The sequence below is a fragment of the Cataglyphis hispanica genome, chromosome 12 (genome assembly GCF_021464435.1).
Source record: "Cataglyphis hispanica isolate Lineage 1 chromosome 12, ULB_Chis1_1.0, whole genome shotgun sequence".
Lineage (NCBI taxonomy): Eukaryota > Metazoa > Arthropoda > Insecta > Hymenoptera > Formicidae > Cataglyphis > Cataglyphis hispanica.
This window is the reverse complement of record NC_065965.1, coordinates 5277957-5301408: the sequence shown is the minus strand read 5'-3', so window position 1 is coordinate 5301408 and position 23452 is coordinate 5277957. Positions and strand designations below refer to the sequence as shown.

Sequence of the window (23452 nt, the reverse complement as noted above, 5' to 3'; positions counted from 1 at the left end):
GCAAAGTATTAAAATCGAAATTAAAAAAACGTCATTTTTCGAATGCGACAATTTGACTATTTTTCTGGTATATATATATATATATATATATATATATATATATATATATATATATATATATATATATTTTTAAAAACTAAATTTCCAATTACGCGGGATTTTGCGCAAATGTCAGAAACATATGTATTGTATAATACGATTTCTCTTGGCGGTTATATTCGCGGCCACTATCTCGCTCGATCGTTTTCGAGAAGCGCGTTTAAACACGCGACAAGCGGGCTCTTCGTGAAAGGATGATTCACGAGAGAGACGCATACACGCACAGAAGGACGTCGCACACATCCCAAGTATTCACACGCACGTACGTGCGCGACTACGCACCGTATACATAACATACACACACACACACACACACACACACACACACACACACACACACACACACACACACACACACGCAAGTCCTGTCGCGAAACGCAAAAAGAATAGAAATGGAGTGTTTTTTTGAGACTCACCGCTCTCGATGTAGGGAACCAGCAACAGCAGCAGCAGGAAGAGAACGTATCCGCACGTGTCACTGATCATCGTAACACTATATCCCTCGCTGCAGTCAGGACACGCCGCGCTGGCTATCTAGCGTCGATCGGCACCACCTTCGCGAGTAACCGCGAACTCGTAAATACAAAACAAACGGCGTGACGCGACGTGGCGCGGTCGCTAGCAACAGGATACAGGATGGACGAGGGAGCGACGAGAGGAGAACGCGCGTTATAATCCCCAGCACTATTTTCTCTTTACACTTGTTTTTCTCCTTGCCTTTCAGCAACACTGCACACACCACCGCGCACGATGTCTCGATCGCACGACGGGAAGGATAACGATAATGACGAACAACGCGAGCTGCTTCGCGCGTCACGCTCCGCTCGCTCGCGGGCGACGACGATGTGTAATCGACGTGGACGACGCGGACGATCGGTTGCGCTCGACACGACGACCGCCACGGATGAATATGAATGCGGCGCGCGTCTCTTCTATCTCTTTCTCTATCTCCCTCCTTCTTTTTCTTTCTCTCTCCGTCGTTTCCGGAGCACGACTAGATTTACGCCATCATTTTCCCCGTCGAGATCACGCTAGCACGCGGACACTCGCACGATCACCACCGATTAACACACACGCGCACTACCAACTTGTTCCGCCCCTCGTCGTCTCGCGACTAACTTCAGCGGGCTGGAGCTCGTTTGCTCGTTCGTTCCCTCACTGCTCGCTTTCACGGCGCTCCGTTCCGCGTCAACGACAATCCGTGAATTCGTCCTCGCTCGCGAACAGCTGACGATCACCGGCTGTTGTTTGTTTCTTCACGCGCAGCCCGACGACGACGACGACGACGGCGACGACGACGACGACGACGGCGACGACGACAACGGCCACTCGATATTTAGCAGACGCATCGCAGCGACAACAAAACACGCGCACACACACAAACTGACAAGCGGGTGCTGCGCGCACGCACGTATTACCCCACCGACAGTCGACACCGATACACCAGTCCTGCCACCGCCGGGATCCTGCACTTCCCTACCTACTCACCTACCTATGAACCTTGCGACGTGCGTGCGCGATGCAAACTGCCTCACTGTCTCCGGGCGCCCGAGAAATGATACCGTCAGATGGCGACACCGCTCGACGCGACTTCCATCCTCCATCGTGTCATGCAATAGTGACGTCACGCGACATTGACGCGCACCGCGTCGCTACATTATGCGCAACAGCGTTCGATTTACTCGCACCATATCCACTGTTTGTATATTTCTTGTATACAAGAATATGTTATGTATACTTCAATTTTTTTAATAATATATTTTATAAATTAATATTCCAGAATCCTTCCTTCTAATACACAAATGTCGATATTATAACAATTTCTGAAATATAAACGATAAATACGATACGATTATAAAACATTTCTTTTATCAAATGCAGCATTTTTTATTGCGTCCATGGCATTATCTCTTACTTTATTTTTCAAATGCAAAATGCTAATTCGTATTACACATACATATCTTCGATGTATTTTTCAAACTTGAAACGATATAAATTTCATTAAAGTAACTGAGAGAGAGAAATGTATGCGTGTATATTAAAAAAAAAAAATAGTGTTATGATGTAATAAATATGATAAAATATAATCTCGCATGCAGATGTATGTCACAAAAATTGCATATTATTATCAAGTTTTTTGAAATATCTCGTGTAAATATTAATATTCCTGAATTTAAAAAAAAAAATTATATTATACTGAAATGTATTATACTAAATGTATTGTTTTTATACACAAAAATATGTAAAAATCAAAAATATTTTATGAAAATATTATTTCTTCATTTCTTTTTATGATAATTTCGTACAGTGTATGCATAATAATAAAGAAGTATTTATAAAAATTAAAAAAGTATTTATAAAAAGTATTAAAAAAAAAACATTTTGAACGTAGAAAATAAAAATACCACATGCGAAACAAAATTTACTATAAAACTTTGTAATAAAATATGACATCTATTTCATTGATAACTTAAACTTACTTTTTTTTTTTTTTTTTTGATGTTGAAAATATCTTTGAACTCACGGTAATTTTTAACGAAGGAAGGCGCTGACAGTTTTGGTTAAAAGACAAAATTTCATGGATGAGATATTTCGATATGGCAAAATAAAGAGATCGTACCGATTCCATTTTTATCAGAGATTAGTAAAAACCCAGTATATGGAATGAAATTATATCAAACATTGCTTATTATAAGTATTATCCCATTCATTCATTTTTTATTCAAGAGTACATGATGTTAACCTATCAAAAGTAACCTTTTTTAATCAAGTTTAAAAATTAATGTTATTTAAACTAATTATCTAAAATAATAAAACTATTTATTCATATTATCTTTTCTCTCTCAGAAAATTAGAAAATCTCAAGAAATAAATTATTGCAAATGTGGAACAATTTAATTCACATTGTCGAAGCTACATATTTAACTGAAAATAATTCTGCTGATAATTAATTTTTAACGAATGGAACCTAAGAAAATCGGATTAGATAAAAATGCGTCCGAATGTGAATTCGGATAAATCTGTAACAGATCGATCCGCAGAGGACGTTCGATCGATCATCCATTACGATCATCCATCACGACATCCTAAGGAACAAATATCTGGCAAAAATGCACAAATGGAATACGAAAGGCATTTATTACAAAATGCTGCCCATTCCTCAACAAATAAATCTGGCAGTAAGCAATATACATTCAACTCTTTGTGAATCAACCTGAAAAATAACTCCCTTTCTGCTTTTACATCGTTTCCGTTTTCAATTTTTCGTATTGCGGATATCGTTTTTTTTTTCGTTTTATTAAAATTGATCCAAATGTATAATATATTAAGAACGATATATTAATAATATGTCAGAAGAAACGAAAATAATAAGTTTACTAAAAAAGCAGAAATTAATTTAAATATAATTAAATTATTGAGAATTCTCTCTCTCCCGATATAACAGCTATTTTTACTTGTAATAAAATGATTCCTATTTATTATCATTATCATTTTTGCAATCCTTTATAGTTATTTGATCAGGATAATCATTATGTTTGCAGCGGCACCGTTAAATCGACATAACGCCATTTATCGTCATATCAATGACATAATGGAAAATCGGGGCATCTCAAAAAATTCCAAGCACGAGGAACACAAAAGTGTCGACACATCTGATCTCGATTTACCTAAGTGCCGATCATCCTGTGTTAGGCCTTTATGGTGCGTAAAATTGTGCCGTAGGAAGAAAAAATATACCGAACGCATTCAAAAGCCAACGAGACGGTTTTTTAAGCGAATGATGGAGCGAAGCAAGTGCAAAAAACCAGGCCGCGCAGCGGTTACCAGTGAATCAGGTATTCTGCACCGAGAACCGATAAGCCACCGGACTGTTCCGAGAAAACCCAAGAGAGATCCTAAACATGAAGTGGATGAAGCGGATGAAGTGGTGGAAGTTGCCGATAAGGATGTCCATGAGAAAACCAAGGAGGAGAGGAAAAAGGAGAGGAAAGAAAAGGAAAGAAGGGAGAAGAAAGAAAGACGTAAGTGGGAAGAGCGAATGCCGCATTTTATCGATACGCACTTGGTAACGCGCGACGAGGACCTACAGATCTCCAAGGATGACGTCTCCAGGAAACCGCCTTTATCGCTCACCGACTTCACAAAGGCCTGCTGTTACTTGTGCGCGCAGAATACGCTGGCGATCGCAACCGCCAGCGCCAAACCCGAGCAGTTCCACAAGTCTATCCAAGTTTTAGATCATAAATTTCACACGGACGCACGCTCAACGCACGATAAGAGCTGCGGTACGATACTGCGCACCATACAGTCGTCCATCAAAGTGAGGACACGCGAGATCGGTACATTCTGTCCCAGTACGACTGTGGTACAGTGCAGAGAAACGGAGCCGAAGTTGAAAAAGCGCAAGAAGTTCAACATGTTCCTGGGGTTGACGCGGACGAAATGCCCGGCCAGACGGCATGTCTGTGAGGCTAATAAATTCACGCCCGTTAAATGCGATGATAACGCGAAGAAACGCGTGCCAAGAAACGAAAAGTGTTGCAGGGACAAGAATATTTGATACATTTGATATATCGGAATTTATTAATTGTGATGTTTAATTATTTGAAGAAATAATTATACGCATCATTATCTCTCAATTCTTGCGCGTAATCCTATTATTTTATATTATATATTGAAAGATTCTCGTGATTTTATCAAAATCTGTAATTACGCAGTATTATCGAGAATTCCATTTTTATCGAATTTTCTTTCTACCTTCTCGTACAAAATTTAAAAATAAAGTATTTATTTATTTACTTTTTTGGTAAAGCTATAAAAACTTACACGGAAAGGTATAATTTATGGCTGGAAAGAGAAAAGAGAGAGCTAGTTATGTATCATGTAGAGTTAGTTACACTTTTAGCGTTAGTTATATTTTCGATACTACTTTATATTTTTTTAGGAGGCATTTGATAATTCACGATCTTTTTTTTAAACGACATTTTACCGCGACTCTCCCATAAACTTTACACATAGAAATGCGCGGTCCTAACTTGAGTGTATATTTGAATTGCATGTTGTATACGAATAACTTCGATAACACGTAATGCTACAGCTTGGCTTATATCTCTGTCAATAAATTATACCTTGCTGGGTAAGCTTGGTTCCATTTATACGCGCATACACCATAAACAAAAGATGTAATTTGTTAAACTATGCACAAGTTAAAACAGTTAGTTAGAGCAGAGTGTCCTGCGTACACATAATTCTTTCATCGAACATAAAATCTCATCCTTTTTGCTTTTCTCATTCTTTATTCTTCCGCCTTCAACCTTTCCTCGTTATGATTCTCGCAAAGTTTGATAAACGATAAGAAGTTTCCTTTTTATCTCGCTCTTTATTAAAGATAGTAAAGTGCAGCGTTTTTCCTTAGAAGCCTTTAAGTCTTTTAATTATATTGCTCCTTCATACCTCGTTCCATGAGGATTTGCGAGAAAGCAAAGATAGTTTCTTTATAGTTATTAAAAACGAAGACATTGTTAATATTTCGAGCAAAAAGTACAAGAGTATTATAATAATTTTTTTAAAATTGTTTACAAAAACGAAAAAATAATTTGTGACATGTTTTAATTAATTAATTATTTATTTAATAAATACTTATTAAACTAGTAAACATTCGAGTTAAAAATGCAGTCAAAAATTGAAGATATTGTTTTGTTTCAATTTTCTCTTGTATTGCAAATACAAAGTTACCTAAATAAAGTTATAAAAAATAGAATAATAACAAATATTTTTATATCAAAATCAAAACAAATAGAAAAAAAAATATATATATATATATTTAACTGTTTTTATTCGTGTGAGAATTGCAAAATAAAATTCTTTAACAAATATTTTTGCATGAAACGTGCAAAAATATTTTACATGTAGATATAGTCATTTTTTACCGTTTAATATATATTAATAAATTTTTTAATTTCACTGCAAACATGCTCGAAACTTCAACAGAGTGAAAAAAATTAAATGCGAGACATCAGGTACTTCGTCTATATCAACGTCACATTTCCATATCGTTTTCATATTATTTTTATGTGTTTTTTACATAGCATTTCCGTGCGGCCATTTGTGTCACTTCCGCGTCACTTACACATAAATGTCACTTGAATACAATCTTATCTTGCCACTGCCGGAAATGTGAAAAAATCATGAGTTCGTATTATTCACACAACTTTTGTAAATATTACATGATCTGAATCTGCAATCATTGTATTTTATATACGATGTAAACATAATCTCTGTCTAAAAGACGATTGCAATTTGGAATGTTTGTATATTCTCTTGATTATTATTGGAATAGAATCTCTTCAGAGCAAATGCAGAACAAATGAATAAGTTCTGAACTATCTATTTTTCACATAATCTTCATAACACAAATCTTGAGTAATCACATTTTATATATTCAACAAAGACAAATCAATCTGATAGGAAATTCTAGAAATCAAGAGGAAAGGTTGCTTTATATCGCACTTTTGCTTGAATATAATCTACATTTCTACAATTAAAAATTCAGAAAGTCGAGAAAAAAATCAGGGTATCTTGCGCAAAATTCCAGCAAATAGAACGCAAATATACAATTATTGTGTATTTTATGTACAATAAATCAGAATTTATCTCACAGAGATGTATCATAATAAAAAAAAATCGCTTCACAAATCATGTACGTTTACGCTGTGGATTACGAGTATATAATTATACAAATAATCTTTACTCAACGATATCCAAATTTATATTATAGATAAGAATCTTCGTATAATAACGTAAAAAAAGGAAACACTCGAAAACTTTGCAATGGCCAACAGAAGGTCTTATTGCACTTCGCGGTCGTCCGGCCGACAATCGACCAAGTAGTTCGAGTCTGTGCTGCGTCAGACCGTATCTGAGGAGGATACAGTGGATCGAGTCGGCAAGCTAGAGTTCGCGTCATCCGACAACGGACCTCCGAACATCAAAGGCGCCGCGTAATACGGCAATAGAGGATACTGGCTTGTCGGAAAGTACGTCGGTGGGAAAAGTCCCTGCCGTTGGGCGATCTTCAGCCGCGACGTCAGCTGCTTCTTCCATTTCGTGCGGCGATTCTGGAACCACGTCTTGATCTGCACCTCGGTAAGATTCAGACACTTGGACAACTCCATGCGCTTGCTCACGCTGAGATATTTATCGATCTGCGAAGATAAAAATATTCGGCGTCATACGAAGAAAATTTACGAGAAAGATAATAAGATGTTGTCACATATAAGAGAAAGGGAAAAAAGAAAAGACACAGAAAGCGCGAAATATACCTTAAATTCTGCCTCGAGTCTTTCCAATTGTTTCGCACTATAAGCTTGACGCGGTTTTCGATCGATACCCGGTTTCCTCGACCTTCTACCGCTCGGTTTGGGTGCTGCAAAAATCATTAGATTTTATATCACTATTGTTAATTGTGACATATGATCGGTAATATTAAAACTACGTCATTGTTAATTACATGAGAGGCCCTTAAAATCCCTGACACTTTATGGCATTCTGGAGATTTATCGCCGTGATAATCAAAATTTAATATTCTAATCGCGCTTCTTAATTGCTCGGCTAACTTCGTCAGTCCGGACTCAATTATCACCTTCTTACGATTTCGAGGCATCATTTACCGAGAGCCCTATGTAGAATTACCGAACGTGTCTAAAACGTGTGGGACTGTTTGCGGAATGTGTGACATTCTGTTGTCAACATCATCGGGACGAAGTGGCAACGAGCTACGCAAACAGTTTATGACGGAGAACGTTTGGATGCGATTATCATCGTAGTGCAAAGAAGTAATACACATTTCCTTTGACACGCAGATATGAGACATTATAACGTAATTAGTCGCACTAAAACAATACGGCGTTTGTTAATCACATCGGCAAATATCCGCGTATGGTTTGCGCTAGAATACAAATATAAAAAGTACGAGAATAACAATAACAGCTACTTTAGTACTATAATGTATTGAATTAAACAAATCTATGATTTTCTATTTATTCTTTTTTCTATTTAATGCTCTTCGAATGATAAAAATTTTATAAAAATATTATATAGAAAAATTTTATTGTATGTGAAACAATTATATAGAAAAAAAGAGAGAGAAAGAGAAAAAGGAATGCAAAACAGAAAAAAAGAAAAATACTAAATTTGGCTAAAAATAATTATTTAATATTTTATTATATATATTTAAATAATTATTTTTATTATTCTTTTTATACAGAAAATAATTTTAGACGCACAGAATTGAGTAGTTTCTCTCATTTTTCATCGGCGATACTTTTATAATTTTTGTGTATACAGAAATATACATGAAATGTGTATCAGTCACAATCAGTTACATTTACAGATACGAGAGTTGCTTACAATCAAAAGTGCAATGTTAAATTCTTAAAAAATGATTAATAAGCAAAATTATTAATACTAACAGAGAGAATGTTATTCTTTCTTTTCTCTCGTAGTATTGTTTGTTCGCGGAACTCTGAAAATAGCATTGGCTTGTCTGACGGGGAATTCTCAAGATTGCGACGTTTCTACATAGAAATAGAATTTTTTTTGCTCTTTCCTCGTGTTTAATCACCAGTTAGCCGAGTGGCCCTTACATGACGAGTCAACAAATAGATGTCGCGTATTTGTACAAGACCTTTGCGTTTTTACTGAACCCTTCTAGCGTGCCTACGACTACGCAGAACGACACAGTTTTATCAGCTAAAATATCATATCGACGTGAAAATTGTAGATTTATCTCGGATAAAATGAGCTTACTGTGTTCAATGTATACAAAAATTCTTTTTATAGCACACATTTTTTATATCTATTTCAAATATGCCGACACATTTTATTTGTAACAATACGTTAACTATTGTGCAAATTCGTAATCTTCACGATAGATTTTAAAGACTTAAAATCTTTCAATACTTGTTTCTTCTGTTCAATACAAAACTCGATGTATGCTTTGCCAATAATATTTAAAGAACGCGTGGTTTTTTTAGCTCCACGACGTAAAATACATATTTATCTAACATTTTATTAGATAACATTATATACTTTCAGATAAAATCAGTAAAGTTTAATTAGCAAATATCTCACAAGAGCCGCTTTATATTATGTAAATTACATCGATATAATATAGATAGATATTTTTGATAATAAAAATAATAGACACGAATTGCACGAATAAAAAATGATTGCACTTCTTAGAAGAAAGAGGCTGTTGTGATGACCGGAAAGGAGAATACGTACGGTGACGAAGAAGAAGAACCGGCGGGACCAAGATTTACGAGTGTACAGAGACATTTAACACCTTCGCGAAAGATAGTTAGACCAACGGTGCTGATAAATGGGCTCCTAACAGTATAGCGGATAGTAGCCAGAAAGGGAGAAACAGCGATGGCGGATTTCAATCTCGCAATCGTAAAATATCTAAGATTTCAGCTGAAGATTGACTCGTAATTTTATGACATTATGGTAGCTCGTTTGCAACTTTTATACTGCAAATCTGCAATCTTACATCTGTATTATACTTGTAATATTAGAGAGAGAGGGAGAGAGAGTGTCGAAATATTCAAAGAAATTATATTTATTTGTATGGAATTTTCAAAGCAATGGTAAAGTATAAAAATTTCGCGTTAAATTAAAATAAAAGGGAAGCAAGAAAACTGAAATATTACATGAATTAATTAATAGTTGATTTTTATGTGGCTAAATATTTAATATTTTGTCAAAACGTGCGGAAAAACAGGCGAATACAACAACTGGGCCACTGATGTGTACCTCGCGTGTCGAAAAGCTGTTACCGTAGGCGCCTCGTATAATATCCAATATTCGTTGAAGCCGAGAAAGAGGGTGCCCACCTTACACCTCTCTCGGTATTGTTCGCGAAAATGGAATTACAGCGGTAAGTTATTACGAGTGGATAATAATTAGAGTCCTTTGTCGTCGCGATTCTCTTCGAGAACATTCGTGCCTTTCACGAACACAAGAAAAAACATATCTAACCATAAGAATTTTCTTTTCGCGTATAAAATATTTGTTGAATACTTTTGTAGAGAGAAAGAGCTGAACAATACCTGAATGTTTTTAACATCGGATAAATCAAAGATACTTTTTAATAACAAATTAAATTATTCTATTTTCTTCTTCTTATTTTCTCTAGAGATGAAACTTTATCCGATAAGAATTGCGATCTTCGATATGATTTAGAAATAAACTAAATTTACTCTAAGATTTTAAACTTACCTTGTAAGCCAAATAGTTGTCCAGGTTTTGTTTGAGCAAACCAACTACTATACAATAATGAGGCCGATGCAAGTGACGTTGCGGAATATGCCGAAGAGTCAGTTAAAGCGCCTTCAGGATACGGAAATCCCGCATGAGTGTATAAAGCTCCTTCTAAATCTATTAAATCATATAAAATATGTTTTTAAAAAGACATTTTAAAACAAATACTTAAAACATATAATTATTTAATTAAGTCCGTACAAAAATAAGTTTTAAATTTGAAGAAATTATATTATATTTTATCATTCATCTTTGGATAAAATTTTAAATATAAAAATAATATATAAATGGATATTGTATAAAAATATTACTATATTCTTATTATTATTATTATTATTATAAATATTATAATATTTAATTTTTATGTTATAAAGTATTTAATATTTTGCCAATAACGTATCCAAAAACAGAGGAATACAATAACTGAATCACCGATGTATGCGGCATACAGTAGGCTAGTTATATTAAAAATTAATATAACTAACATAATTTTTGTTTCTTTAATTCTTGTTTCTTTCATCTCTTTTTTAAAGTATACACATGAAAATTTCATTCAGCAGTAGAATACGTATTTATGACATACCAGGACGTGTGGCTGGTATCGCTGTTGGTCTAACGAAATGTCCCTCAATCCTATCGTCCATTTCTTCCTGATCCTCTTCTTTATCACCAGAACTATCTATTCTCGAAGTTTCATCTCTCTTCTCATTTCTTCCGAGGATACTGTCGATCGTGAAAGCACTAGACGCGGCAATCGGGGATAAATTTCTTCTTTCGGTCTGCTGTTTTTGAAACTCCCTGTAACCTTCGCAACTGGAATCTGATACATATTCGATAGATTCCCGATTGACAATCGGTGATCTGTCGCTTCGCTCATTATCGTTTGGATAGGCTTCATTCTCATTCGAAAGCGAGCGCGTCCGACAAAGATCATAAACGTCATTGTTTATTTTCTCGCGATTCTGACAGAGTTCCATTCTGTGATAAATCATCGATCTCGGTTATAGTATTGATGAAGTTCGATGAGCTCGATGTTACTCGTTAATATCTTCCAGTAATTCTAATCCAAATTTGCCCACTTCACATTTAATATCGGGTTATTGAAATAATGCTTTTTCACGTTTTTTTTTTTTTTTTAAATATTTCACAATTATTTTTATGAATTATTCATTGACACAAGTTTGAAACTCGATTGCTTTGCGCCTGCCATGTTTATCTTTATTCAATGCCGCACAATAAGATTAGCAAAAACAATTTTATATTTTTTAATCAGTAAAATATATATTTATTTTGTATTTTTAATAATAAAAGATATCTTTGTATTCTGTCTAATAAATTTAGTATTAATTAATCGGAGACAAGCACGCGTTATCCTTCGAATCAATCACATCTGATCTCGTACTAATCTCCCTCCGAACCGTCCGAAAGCAAGTACTTCCGAAAGTATGACAAGTGGCACGTGTCTGTGGTCCAGAGAAGAACCTCCCAGCATCCCCTCCAATTTCCCACAGGAAGGTCATCCCGTGAGGCTGGAAGAATATCTCTCACATCCGGATCTCCCCACTTACTATATCTCGGAGTAGGGATCGCAGAATCTTAGCAGTTTATGGTTGATTTCCTATTTTAGAACCTTTATTATAGCTGTCAAAATTCATCGTAATATTTATAATAGTGTGTCTATCTTTTCATCGATGGTTAAACGCATGATTTATAAAATTTAGCAATAGAATTTAGCATATAATTTAGTTATCTTTGTCGCATGATGTACATAAATATATCAAGCATTAAATACAAATATAAAAAGCATATAAAAATGTATGCGTAATATATTTAAAATTTTATACTTTAACTTGTATTATTGCATCTATTGATGATCGTTACTAAGACTATCAGCAGCATTTATTAATTTTATTAGACTATTTTATTAGAATATCCTTTTATATAATTATATATTTTATATATACTTTACATAAACTTTATCATTTATTTTGTAATTTATTGTACGTATTTATATTAGTATTTTTTTCGAGATATCGTGTTCCCTATCAGTACCCTATCAGTTCCCTATAAATACAGTACAACTTTACATATTCATAGGTATGTTTCTTATATTCCAATTTTATCGAGATATTCACGTGCTTTATGATTCTTTCTAAAAAAGTGCTCGAGTTCGACGATTTGGCTTGCGCACTAGCGAGTTTCTCCAACGAGAAAGGACTCAAAGGGGTTCAAAGGGTGGATCTCGGATTGGTTCTAAACGCGCATACTGCTCGCGCAGTGGCCGCCTTCTTTGACCCCTCTATCTCGAAGCTTTATACCAGTAAAACGATGGTCATTCTGTTCTCTCTTTCCCTTTCACGCTTTAGCGATGGATAAACGCTTCTGCCACGCGAAGAACATCATGAAAAACTACCGCAAAACACTTCTTCACGCGTTTAGCGAACTACGTGCAGTGGTTCTCACTGTACTACGGGAAAATACGCGCTTCATTATATTTAGACATTAAATTATATCTCGTTGACATAATGTTGCAATTTATCAATGACAATACGTTAATATATACGTTAAGTTATGCTTGCGCGAGAATTTAAATCGATTCAACACAATATGTTTATTCGAAAGATTTAGAATTTATTTTGTAAAAGAAAGACAAACTTTTTTTTTTAACGAGAGACAGATGTTCGATATTTCTAAAAAATATAATAAAATAAAAAAGAAACGTCAATTCGCAATGATTGGAGACTTTCACCTTTCTGCGTCGATGATAGCTCTTATCGAACCATATCGTGTATGTTATTTCTGTTTACGATCACGGTATGGCGGCCATTTTCGCGAATGCTACGTCCATTAGTCTCCGGGTTACCTGTGCCAATCTCAATGTTCATCCTCGTACACCGTAAATCCACTCGCTTCTGTGGCTAAAAGGACCAATGGCGATTGTGAGCCCTTTCTATTGCTCGGTTCCTCGTCATCGATCCTCACCCCGATCCACGTCTGAGTTATTTCGTCTTTGTGGAAGAACATATATCAAATATATATCTTTTTGTATACATTAGACACTTCAGCATGCATTGTCGTATTCTGAAAACGCAGTCATTATTAACCTTTTCGCATAGACTTGGGTAACATAACTATTATATTGAAGAAAATAATTTTAGAAATTTTACACACATAAACAAATGTAAAATACACAATAATATAATAATTTAACAATTTGTAATGATTGAAAATGTGCCATTATATCTAAAAAAAATTATATATTTCTATTTTACATGCATAAAAAAATCAAATTAATTTGAAAACAAAAATAATATAATTCTTTAAAATTACGCAAAAGTTCCATATGAATTTAGATAAAAATCTGTAGACAAAACATGCACAATTTTTTTTCATATTATCAAATCGATGGGAGTTCTAACTCTCAACGTGGCTCGCGAGCTTGTTATTTTTACACATTTAGACGTAAATTTACGCTTGCTCGCCTCTCATGTCACACATGCATTTTTGCATGCTGATTATACACGGGGTTGAACATTTTACACGTACTTGCGACCGTGACAAATATTGAATCTTAAATACAGTGAAATGCGCTTAAGGCGCGTTGTTAGGTGCGAAGAGAGGAAGTAACGATATGGTCAACGCGCACATTAATTTACGACCGCGGACCTTACTTCCTGGAAGCTAGCGTAAACGCTTAAACGTTACTTTTACATTTTATGTAATAGTTAGATGTCTTTTTCTAAAAATCATCTAAATCATAAATTTAATTTTTTCAAGAAATAAAATAGCAAAAAATAAAGATTGCTTTTAATTAATATGTGATTTTTGATTGGCTGCTCTGGATTTGTTTGATACGTATTAGCGTAGAGATAACGCGTGATTATACTTGCAATTTATTCACGTTATATACGCGATTTCACCATTCGTAATGTTTTCATGGTAGCCAGCATTCGTAAATGTTTCGAATAAACGATCCATTTGCTCGCTGCGAAGTTTACTCTCACGTTTGATGCACGCTGCGCCGGATAATTGAAACGATCAATCAAGCACCTGAGAAAAGGAGGGTGAATTCACGCGTGCACAAACTGCGCCACAGGTCGCGTTCACGCAAAAGAGGAAGTGCGCGATCACACCTCGACTGCGGGCTGTTAAAACCGCATCTTCGTCTGCGTCATACTGAAAATAATATTTCATAGAAACGTTTCTAGAGTGTGCGTATCACAAGTATTAAACTCAAAAATGAAGAGAATATTAAACACACTTTAGAGATCAAATTTATCTATCAATTTTCTTTCTTATTTTTCCCCGACAATTATTATTAATTACAAGATTCTTGAATAATTAAAAAAAAAAAGAATTTTGTTTTCCTACAATTTCTTATTTCAGTAAATTGTAAATAAATAATTTTTGTATGTACTTTTACCTGATTTTGCGACTACGATATCATTAATAATCGCGTGAGAAACGTTTATTTCAGTCGGTAGGACGAGACGCAAAGATTCTTTCGAAACTGCGCGATTAATTTTCAGTAAGCTCGGTGTATAACTGGCCGCTTTTGGTGTGTGTACAGATATAGCCACTCCCGCGAGATATTAGACAGGTGAGCGCGTTCCCAGGGGAACAAAGGCCCCATTACCCTGTCTTACCACCTCGACCCGGGCGGACGTTCCGCTAGACCCTTCGCTCTCTGAAACATTCATAAGAGCGTTGTAAGTGGTTTTTAATAAACGTATTTAATCATGAGTGTCGGATTACGCGTAAATCGGTGGGCGCTATCACCAATCGGGGGATTAGTCATGAATCTAAACAGATGTTGGCACAACCCCTGCTTTTAGCAGGTATGCGGGTGTTTTTTTTCGATTCTTTCAGATTTTGATGCCGGCAAATTAGATCTTTTTTATGTATCTTTATATTTTTTTTTTTTTTAAATAATTATTTTATTAAATTTGTTAATTCTTGAATATTATAAATCTGGACTGAATTTCTATTATAATTAGACTTACATGCGCACGATACTTTTTCTGTATGCTTAAAACTGTAAATAAAACTAATAGCAAGTCCAAGGAACGTTACGGTTAAAGCAATTATTCCTAGTAGACGAGAGAATTATTACATGAGCGTGTCGTCTTCTCCTCTCAGTCACAGTTGTCTTCGTGTTTCAACAGCACCTCTCGTGGCACAGCAAAAATGGCATTAAAAATTTTGTTAGAATGCCGTGAAAAACGTTTGTTACGAATTTACACGGTTATATATTTTTTTGCAATGTGTTTCTTTTTAATTGCGATATCGGCGCAAGAATGTTTCGACGACGGCAACGAATTCTGTATCAATCAAGATGATATTCTTTCCGTGGATCTTTTACCTGGATCGTTTCTGTTTAGTGATCAATATCAAAATAATATTTCCAAGACAGTGACAAATGAAACCGTGGACGGATCTTTCGATAAAGCATTAAATCAAATGGACTATCATAGGTAAGAATTAAATAATTCGATCAAAAAGTTAACAAATTGAAAAGTGTTTCATTAAGTCTTTTTAATTGATTGATATATATATATATATATAAAATTAGAACAAGAATGAATGAGTATCTTTGTCACGGTTATATGGCGGAAGAAATCTTGAAGGAAGTGAGCACTCCTAGAGTGAAACGACGTCCCCAATCCCTGCCACCCGACAACTTACATAATTTTGTAGACAATGTTACGATTCACGATAAACTTTTGGCGGACGAAGGAAGCTCGAAATATAAAAATTGGCTTCAAAAGTAAGCACATTAAGGAATTTTTTAATTATTTATAATCTCAACATATTCAATCATTAATCATATTTTTGAATAGTTTTATATAAGTTTTATATACAGGCGATAAATTTATTGAATATATTTAGACTCAAAAGATATATATTATATTTCATTACAAACTTTTCACAAAATTATGATTTATTTTTCTTTAATAAATTTTAAACTTTCTAATTTGTAAAATAAAAAGAAATTAAACTTTTACTAAATTCTAATCTAAAATTTTTATTAAAATTTAATTTAAAATACTTTAAAGAACTAAACTTAACTATATGTAATGTATTATTAATTCATCTTGTCTATGAAAAACTATATTCAATTACAATAATCTTTTGCTACATTCTATAAAATGCTATACAGTATGCAATATAAAAAAATATCTATATTACACTTATTTATAACAGAACGACTACGTTAGACGATGTCTATCGACATTATGCGCCCCACAAAAAAATAAAAAAGAAACAAGATATTCGGGAAGATGATATTGATGAGTTCGATGGTGAAGTGACAGGGTACGCGATGCAAGCTCCTCTGCCATCTGGAAAAGTGGGTTTCTACAGATCACCTCACGAAGGTAAATTCCAGAAGTTATTTCACAAATGTTGCGCGATGAAGGATTTGATATTTATATATTCCATGAATAGGTGACAGGTCGTCATCAGCGTCGGAACATTCTTTCCATTATGGACCTTCATTCGGTCATCATTATAGCGATTTTGGACACCATAGCGACCATTTCTTCCCATCTATCCACGAGGAATATTATGGACCGCATGAGCAGCACGAGGAAGAGGATCATAAGTCCTATTCCAAGGGAAAGGAGCTCTCGATCAAGGATTTCTTCGAAATCGCGCTCACCGCGCTTGCATTTTTAGCATTCGGCCTGTTTATCATTCAGCTGTGTATGAATGCCGCGGTACTAAGATTATCTTGTTTAAAAAAATATTTGTTAATTATTTCAAAAATATGTTTTTGTTCCAGTGAAAATATTTGATAGAAGAGATATACACATGTAATTTTTTGATGATACACTTCGCTGAAAAAATTGTTTCTTATGTTGTAGAACAATAATGGCATGATGATGATGACGACTAGGCAACGTTCCAAGAGAAACGCACTTCCTCTTTCCTTATCTTCCGTTAGCAACGAGGACTTGAATGACCTGTCTTATCGCATTCTCAGATCCATCGAAGCAGTCATGATCGCCGAAGAAGACTCCGGTAATTGTCTGCGTAGGATATTGTGCGAGGAGAATCAATATTCCAAGGAAACCAACGACGGACGTAGAATCTGGGTTCCCGTTTGGAGGTAATAAAATGTGTGATGGCAATTATCAAAGCGGTTTCTAGAAACAAAACTAGAAATTTACCATCGAATCTCGCAAATTGATCAACGCAGTATCAATGGTCGGCGAAGTGTTTGAAGTTGTTTCTCGAAATCGATAATATCGAGATTCTTCTTTCCAGCTTGGGCATGAGCTGGTTATCAGGCAGAATGCTACACAGAACCCCATGGTCGGCAATGTTGGATTCTGTGAAAGCATCCATCCTGGGCTTGGGCGGAATTGACTGTGCCTCTTTCTACTCAGGATGTGATCTCGAGAAAGAAAGGATTAAAAGGCGTCGCAAGAGAAGGAAATAAAATTGAAGAAAACTTTGCAAAATTTTAAGACTAAAAATAAAATTAATTAAACGAAAGCATGTTATGAGGGATCTTGCACTCTATATTTATAAATAATTGCAATAGCAAATATATAAGAGTAATCTATATGTGTGTCTTTCTTACAATAACATATATATATATATATATATATATATATATATATATATTATAATTATATAATTTAGTATTTTATCATTGTTTATTATCGACGTCGTCTTGAACAATAGATGAATCATTAGAATTACGTGGAATGGATCGAAGTGTTTCGTATATGAATCCACTAGGACATACGTGGAAAACGTTTCTATCACCTCTATCTTTCAATGGTTGACAATTTGTCAAAATTGGAATATTATGCTCCTCGTATAGTGTGCGAAACTCAGCGACCTCAAAAAATAAAACTGGTTTTATTACAAGCTAGACTATTAGCAATAATTATATGACGATCATATTTTATTTAATCATTGCTTGTCAATTCTAGTGCAGCTTACTTGCTCGATGGATATTCCTAATGGTTCTCTGCTTATTAGCCAAAGTATACTATTTCTGATATTTGTCATTATTATAGAGCCCCAATACACGAAGTAATCATGTTGAAAGCATCGCATAATATTTGTTATGTGAAAAGGCACTAAACGGACGGAAGAATGAGCTGTTCGGATAAAAGGTAACGCTTTCACGATATCATCCAAAAGTGGATTAGGAGATACCTGAAGCTGTGTATATAATTTATTATTTTTTTGCCTTCCAAAAAATATATCCGTATTATTTTTTTAATATTTAAAGACATGTTTGTGTTTCAGTACTGAAGTAAGACATTTTAGAATGTATGTACTACAAACAAACAAAAAATAAAAAAGACACTCATAGAAAATAAGTTAATGTAGAGATATTATATATAATTGCATAGTATTTTTCACAAATAAAAATCTCTTTTTAATACCTGAAATAAATATACTAAAATAGTAACTCCACCATTTTGACGAAGAGCCGCTACTTGAGACTCGTAATCACTTTTATAATGCACCGCGTGCATTTCCATTGGCATGCTGTGCATCGATAAAATGCATCGATAAAAATGCATTTAAATAAAACGAATAAACAAGTAATTTAAAAAAGAAACAATAAAAGTACCTTCCACCGTCGATATAATGTTCACTACCGTTCATATCGGTTTTACCCCAATGAAAATGGAGCTGTGAAAAAATATATTTACTGGCGAAAGGGCCATCATACAAATACGGCTCTTCTGCATGCCATGTTGCGCTAAGCATCACTATTAGGAATAAATACAATTAAATATTTTTGTACAAATAATTTTATGCATATACAAATCTGACTTTTAACCTAACCAGTGTAGCTGGTGTTCGTAAGTTTCATTTTCTTCGGCGTGACAGTGTAATTAAGCCACTGTAAAGGATTCAGTTTCACGACTTTCATATAACTGATATTCAAATCAATGGGTGATTCCAATTTGCCATCAGTTTTAGCCAATTGTTGTATGAATCTAACCGTTTCGTCATCAATGTCTGACAAGTTTTCTTCAATATCTTCAATATCATCAGTATCTAAAAAATCGCAAAAAATAATATTTGATAATAAAAATATTCTTACCCTATAAAAGAAATGCCATTTCAATTTATGCATATCATACATGTTGAAGCATTCATGTCGATATATTATATTATGTCGTATATGTTATTAATTGATAACTCTTTATGCAGTCTATCCTTAAATTGCACGTGCGACTTTGCTTATATTTCAATTCAAATGCCATCAATATCAAACATCATTAATAATAAATCACTTTTTGTATATTTTGTATATTTTTGACGAAATAAGGGTATATTTTTATATAAAAAAAAAAAAAGAAAAACAGCGCAATGTTCTGTAGTTGAGGATAATGTGTATCAAAAATAAGATTTTGTTCAGATTCTCACACACACACATTAAAAGGAATAAAATATTTAACATCAAAGATAAAATATATTAAAAATGGACTTTGCGCGGAGAATCGGTAAATCTGAAGAACGTAAAATATGGAAGAGAACTCGTAAGTCACTTGTAACGACCAGGGATAACCTCCTCTGCGAAGAGACAGTATTTTCAGAGGATCGTCCTTTTCTAAATTGGCGAAAGTGGCTCGCCGATCGAAAGAAGCAGAATCGACGCATCGAGAAACTTACCGGTCGCCCCCAAGCCGATCAGCTGCAAAGTTCCTCGGAGAGATTTCGCGCATTCGTCGAGATGAAAAGTTTGATGGAACACGCGGCCATACCAGTACCCGTAATTGGCGATAAATATCGCGGTGGGCCGGAATTTTGGCGAACGCCTGAATTCTTGCCAAATCACGATTGCCACTTGCCTAAAATAGCTTTAACTCCAACTAGGAAAGATCTGAATCTTCCTCCGGATTTAATGCACGTTGGATTACCGGACTTGATAGCGAAGGAACGGGATCTTATCGCGTTGAAAACCAAGGAGGAATCCTGGAAACGTAGTAAGTATCTAAAGACGCGTAAAGTCGAGCTGGCTGAGGAAATAGCATTGCTATTGCCGAAGGAACCGGAAACGGAACAGTTGGTCGTTCAAGGACACAAGTTTGAAAAAAAGAAGAAACCGCTCTTTCGACATCCGCTGATAACCATCACGAAGTCCGATGATGAGAAGGCGTGCCTAGATGCCGATCAAGCGATAATCCTGAAGATCCAAGATCAAGAATTCATCTTCAAAGAATGTCTCTTCGAGTCAATGAAAACTGATCCTATCACATGGTCTCTAACTTTCTCAAGTAACATTGATGAACTCGTCGAAAAAGAAATCGTCCTCGAGAATAAAGGAACTCGTGTTATCGTGTATCATTGGCGAGATTGGCCAACTTTTCGATCGAATTTATCCCTCGAGAGACGCGGAAGTCCATTCTTCTTTAACAAGACGAAAGGTATCATACTTCCAGGACAGATCGTGAAGATCAAGATATGGTATCGATCTAGAACTCGAGCAGTCTTCACTGAGTCCTGGCGACTCATCATAGAACCGAGATTGAGTTCCTCGGCGTTCGTATTTCGCTTCTGGGGCTGTGCAATCGATAGTCGGAGGTCAGAACTGACCGATCATCGAGCGATCGAAGAACATTTGGATCATCGTATTCGCGATTTGACAATACACTCGATCGTTGAGGAAATTATGACTAACGTAGAGACTAGCAAACTATCAGAGCCGCCATATAAGCCGTTACTCTCGCCAAGCGACCTATTCACCTCTCTAAATCCCTATTATTACTATCATCTGAGTATCGTGATGCAATTGCAGAAAATGTATTGCGACGTTATCGATGAAAGTTTGCCGCCCTGGAACTTATCGTTGGATACTCTGCGAGATATCCTTTTACAAATAGAGGATGCAAATTACAAACGCGACATGCTCGCCCGGTTCAATGACCTTTGCAAACAAAGTCTCAGACCCAATTTGACCGAATTTGATTTCACTCATAAAAATAAATATGACACTGTGTATAATATTTTATGTGCTTTTGCGAATTGTTTTGAAGATGAGAGTAAATTTGTGAAAAAGAACAGTTTGATGCGAAAAGACTCTGCAACAAAAATAGATCAACAAGAATCAACACTTTCATTGCAAAGAGCCAATAAAAGCTTCCAAGAAGCATATAAAGAAAAGTTAATCGATCAAAAACAGACGTTACTGCAGGAAGAGAAGGAAAAGGATTTAAATCTGCAGCTTTACCGAGAAATCTTTTTTATTCGTATATATAAAGCTCTGGAAGAAACAATAGAACGAGTTTGCGCCAGTATTGATTCTTTTAATAGGCTTAATAAGTTGAAGAAACAAAGTAAAATATAATATAGATGACTATATTAATTTTCTCAGCAATATAGATACCATAATTAATAAATTTTATAAATATAGTAGCGTATTAAATGTTTAATGTTATAATAATTTAATAGATTATTGCATTTTACATAAGCTATATAAAAATTTAAGCGTTTTTTTATTTAATTTGTTATATAAAGTTATAAATATATTATAAAATGTTATATATAAAGTTATAAAAATTATAAAAACTTGAAGTAATTTATTAAATTTAAGGCAAAATATAAATTTTTGTTAAGAGATAGCGAGAAATATTTTTCGTCCTCGTAAAAGTTGAATCTCCCTCCAATTCGATTTTATAAATTTACTTTTCTCATTCCGCAGTTTTCGAAATTCATTAAGCTGTAAAGTTTATCGATACATTTTTATATATGTGTGTTTATTGTTATATTTAAAAAAAAAGTTTTCAGCATATTCTACAAATATTGAATATTAATTTAAAAATAATATCGATGACCATAATTATTTTATAAAACTTAAATAAATATTTATGGCCTTATATTTTGCATAACTTACTTGGCATGATAGTATAGGAATAATAACTGGAAATACGATCCATATTGCGCATTCCGAATAAGCACCTGTATTGTAGGATCCCAAGTAAGTATAATAATTTGGACATTTTGTTGCTAACCTCATCCAAGATAAAGAGTCTAAAAATTACAAAAGTATTATCAGGTTTAAAATAACACAATAATATCATACACGATAAAGCTTTTTTCCCATATTAACTTGATGGAATTTTTATTTCTGAGCCAGCATTCTGAACGTATTGTAAATTTTCAGAGATTTTATCAAATCTGATGTTGCTCCATTGACAAGATCCTGGTTGGACCTATAAGAGAAATTCGTTAATAGAGAATGAAACGTAAAAGATAACAAATATAATAATTATACCAAAAATAAATAGGCCAACACGCAAAGACCATCTCGGTGTTTTAAACATTCTTCAAAAGTGCGATATTTTCGGTTCCAATGCACTATGTGGCTTTCCATGGAAAACCTACATTTATTTAAATATAAGATTTTCACTAACAATAATTTGCTAATTTTTACATGCGACTATTGATCACGGTTAATATTACATTCTTACCAAGTACCATTGATTGTGTGCTCAGCGCCCTTACAATCGTCTTCGCCCCAGTGAAAGTGTGCATTATGAAACTCGTATTCATCATTTACGAGAGGGCCACCACACACTGTTGATGGAATCCTATCACCATTCAAAAAAATCTTCACTGATAAGAAAGTAATTTGATATTCAATTGCATTTCACAAGCAAATCCCAACAAAATTATGTAAATGTAAAATAAATTGAGTAACCTGTTGAGCCGTCATTAAATAAGGTTGCATTCCCATCTTTTAACCAATGGCCATTTAAGATTAACGGTGGAAATCTCTTAGGTTGTACAATTTCGTCAATTAAATCAATCGGTGCTTGACCACTTCTTTGAAAACCTTGAAAACAGATATTAATATAGAATGAATAGACTGATAATAAACTAAAAATTATAAAGTACAGTACGCATAATCCTGATCTCTTGTCATTCTTATTTTCTATATTTTTTCACTTACTTGTATCAGCTCTATTATCTATATAATTCATCATTATTATATTAATTAACAATTATTCAGCAATATATAACTACAAATTTTTTTAATATATAATATAGT

General features: G+C 34.5%; 7 protein-coding genes across 7 annotated transcripts in view; 3 read left to right on the top strand and 4 right to left on the bottom strand.

The window, feature by feature from the left end:
• Positions 1 to 1707, bottom strand: part of LOC126853634 (disintegrin and metalloproteinase domain-containing protein 10) — a 108416-nt gene extending 106709 nt beyond the window's left edge. The window contains 1 exon segment of the mRNA XM_050599508.1: positions 516 to 1707. Coding sequence (XP_050455465.1) covers positions 516 to 585 — 70 coding nt within the window. The 5' untranslated portion in view covers positions 586 to 1707.
• A 1384-nt stretch (positions 1708 to 3091) lies between these two features.
• LOC126853607 (DNA ligase 1-like) lies at positions 3092 to 4660 on the top strand. Its single transcript, XM_050599453.1, has 2 exons — positions 3092 to 3278; positions 3642 to 4660. The coding sequence occupies exons 1-2, from the start codon at positions 3092 to 3094 to the stop codon at positions 4658 to 4660; spliced, it is 1206 nt and encodes a 401-aa protein (XP_050455410.1).
• Positions 4661 to 6923: 2263 nt separating this feature from the next.
• On the bottom strand, positions 6924 to 11572 carry LOC126853705 (homeobox protein engrailed-1a). The gene is made up of 4 exons (XM_050599706.1): positions 11006 to 11572; positions 10381 to 10539; positions 7422 to 7525; positions 6924 to 7304 (listed from the first exon to the last, which is right to left on the bottom strand). Exons 1-4 carry the CDS (start codon positions 11412 to 11414, stop codon positions 7008 to 7010), a joined length of 969 nt encoding a protein of 322 aa, XP_050455663.1. The 5' UTR covers positions 11415 to 11572; the 3' UTR covers positions 6924 to 7007.
• Positions 11573 to 15577: 4005 nt separating this feature from the next.
• LOC126853684 (uncharacterized) lies at positions 15578 to 17866 on the top strand. Its single transcript, XM_050599677.1, has 6 exons — positions 15578 to 15896; positions 15995 to 16189; positions 16627 to 16799; positions 16870 to 17141; positions 17289 to 17533; positions 17692 to 17866. Exons 1-6 carry the CDS (start codon positions 15610 to 15612, stop codon positions 17864 to 17866), a joined length of 1347 nt encoding a protein of 448 aa, XP_050455634.1. The 5' UTR covers positions 15578 to 15609.
• Positions 17867 to 18667: 801 nt separating this feature from the next.
• Positions 18668 to 19557, bottom strand: LOC126853606 (carbonic anhydrase 12-like). The gene is made up of 5 exons (XM_050599452.1): positions 19542 to 19557; positions 19240 to 19455; positions 19022 to 19163; positions 18831 to 18936; positions 18668 to 18721 (listed from the first exon to the last, which is right to left on the bottom strand). Exons 1-5 carry the CDS (start codon positions 19555 to 19557, stop codon positions 18668 to 18670), a joined length of 534 nt encoding a protein of 177 aa, XP_050455409.1.
• Positions 19558 to 19882: 325 nt separating this feature from the next.
• Positions 19883 to 21748, top strand: LOC126853605 (MYCBP-associated protein-like). Its single transcript, XM_050599451.1, has one exon. It carries the CDS (start codon positions 19883 to 19885, stop codon positions 21746 to 21748), a length of 1866 nt encoding a protein of 621 aa, XP_050455408.1.
• Positions 21749 to 22115: 367 nt separating this feature from the next.
• Positions 22116 to 23384, bottom strand: LOC126853603 (carbonic anhydrase 3-like). The gene is made up of 7 exons (XM_050599450.1): positions 23354 to 23384; positions 23102 to 23236; positions 22872 to 23016; positions 22676 to 22781; positions 22511 to 22613; positions 22291 to 22431; positions 22116 to 22120 (listed from the first exon to the last, which is right to left on the bottom strand). The coding sequence occupies exons 1-7, from the start codon at positions 23382 to 23384 to the stop codon at positions 22116 to 22118; spliced, it is 666 nt and encodes a 221-aa protein (XP_050455407.1).
• Between the last annotated feature and the right edge of the window lie 68 nt (positions 23385 to 23452).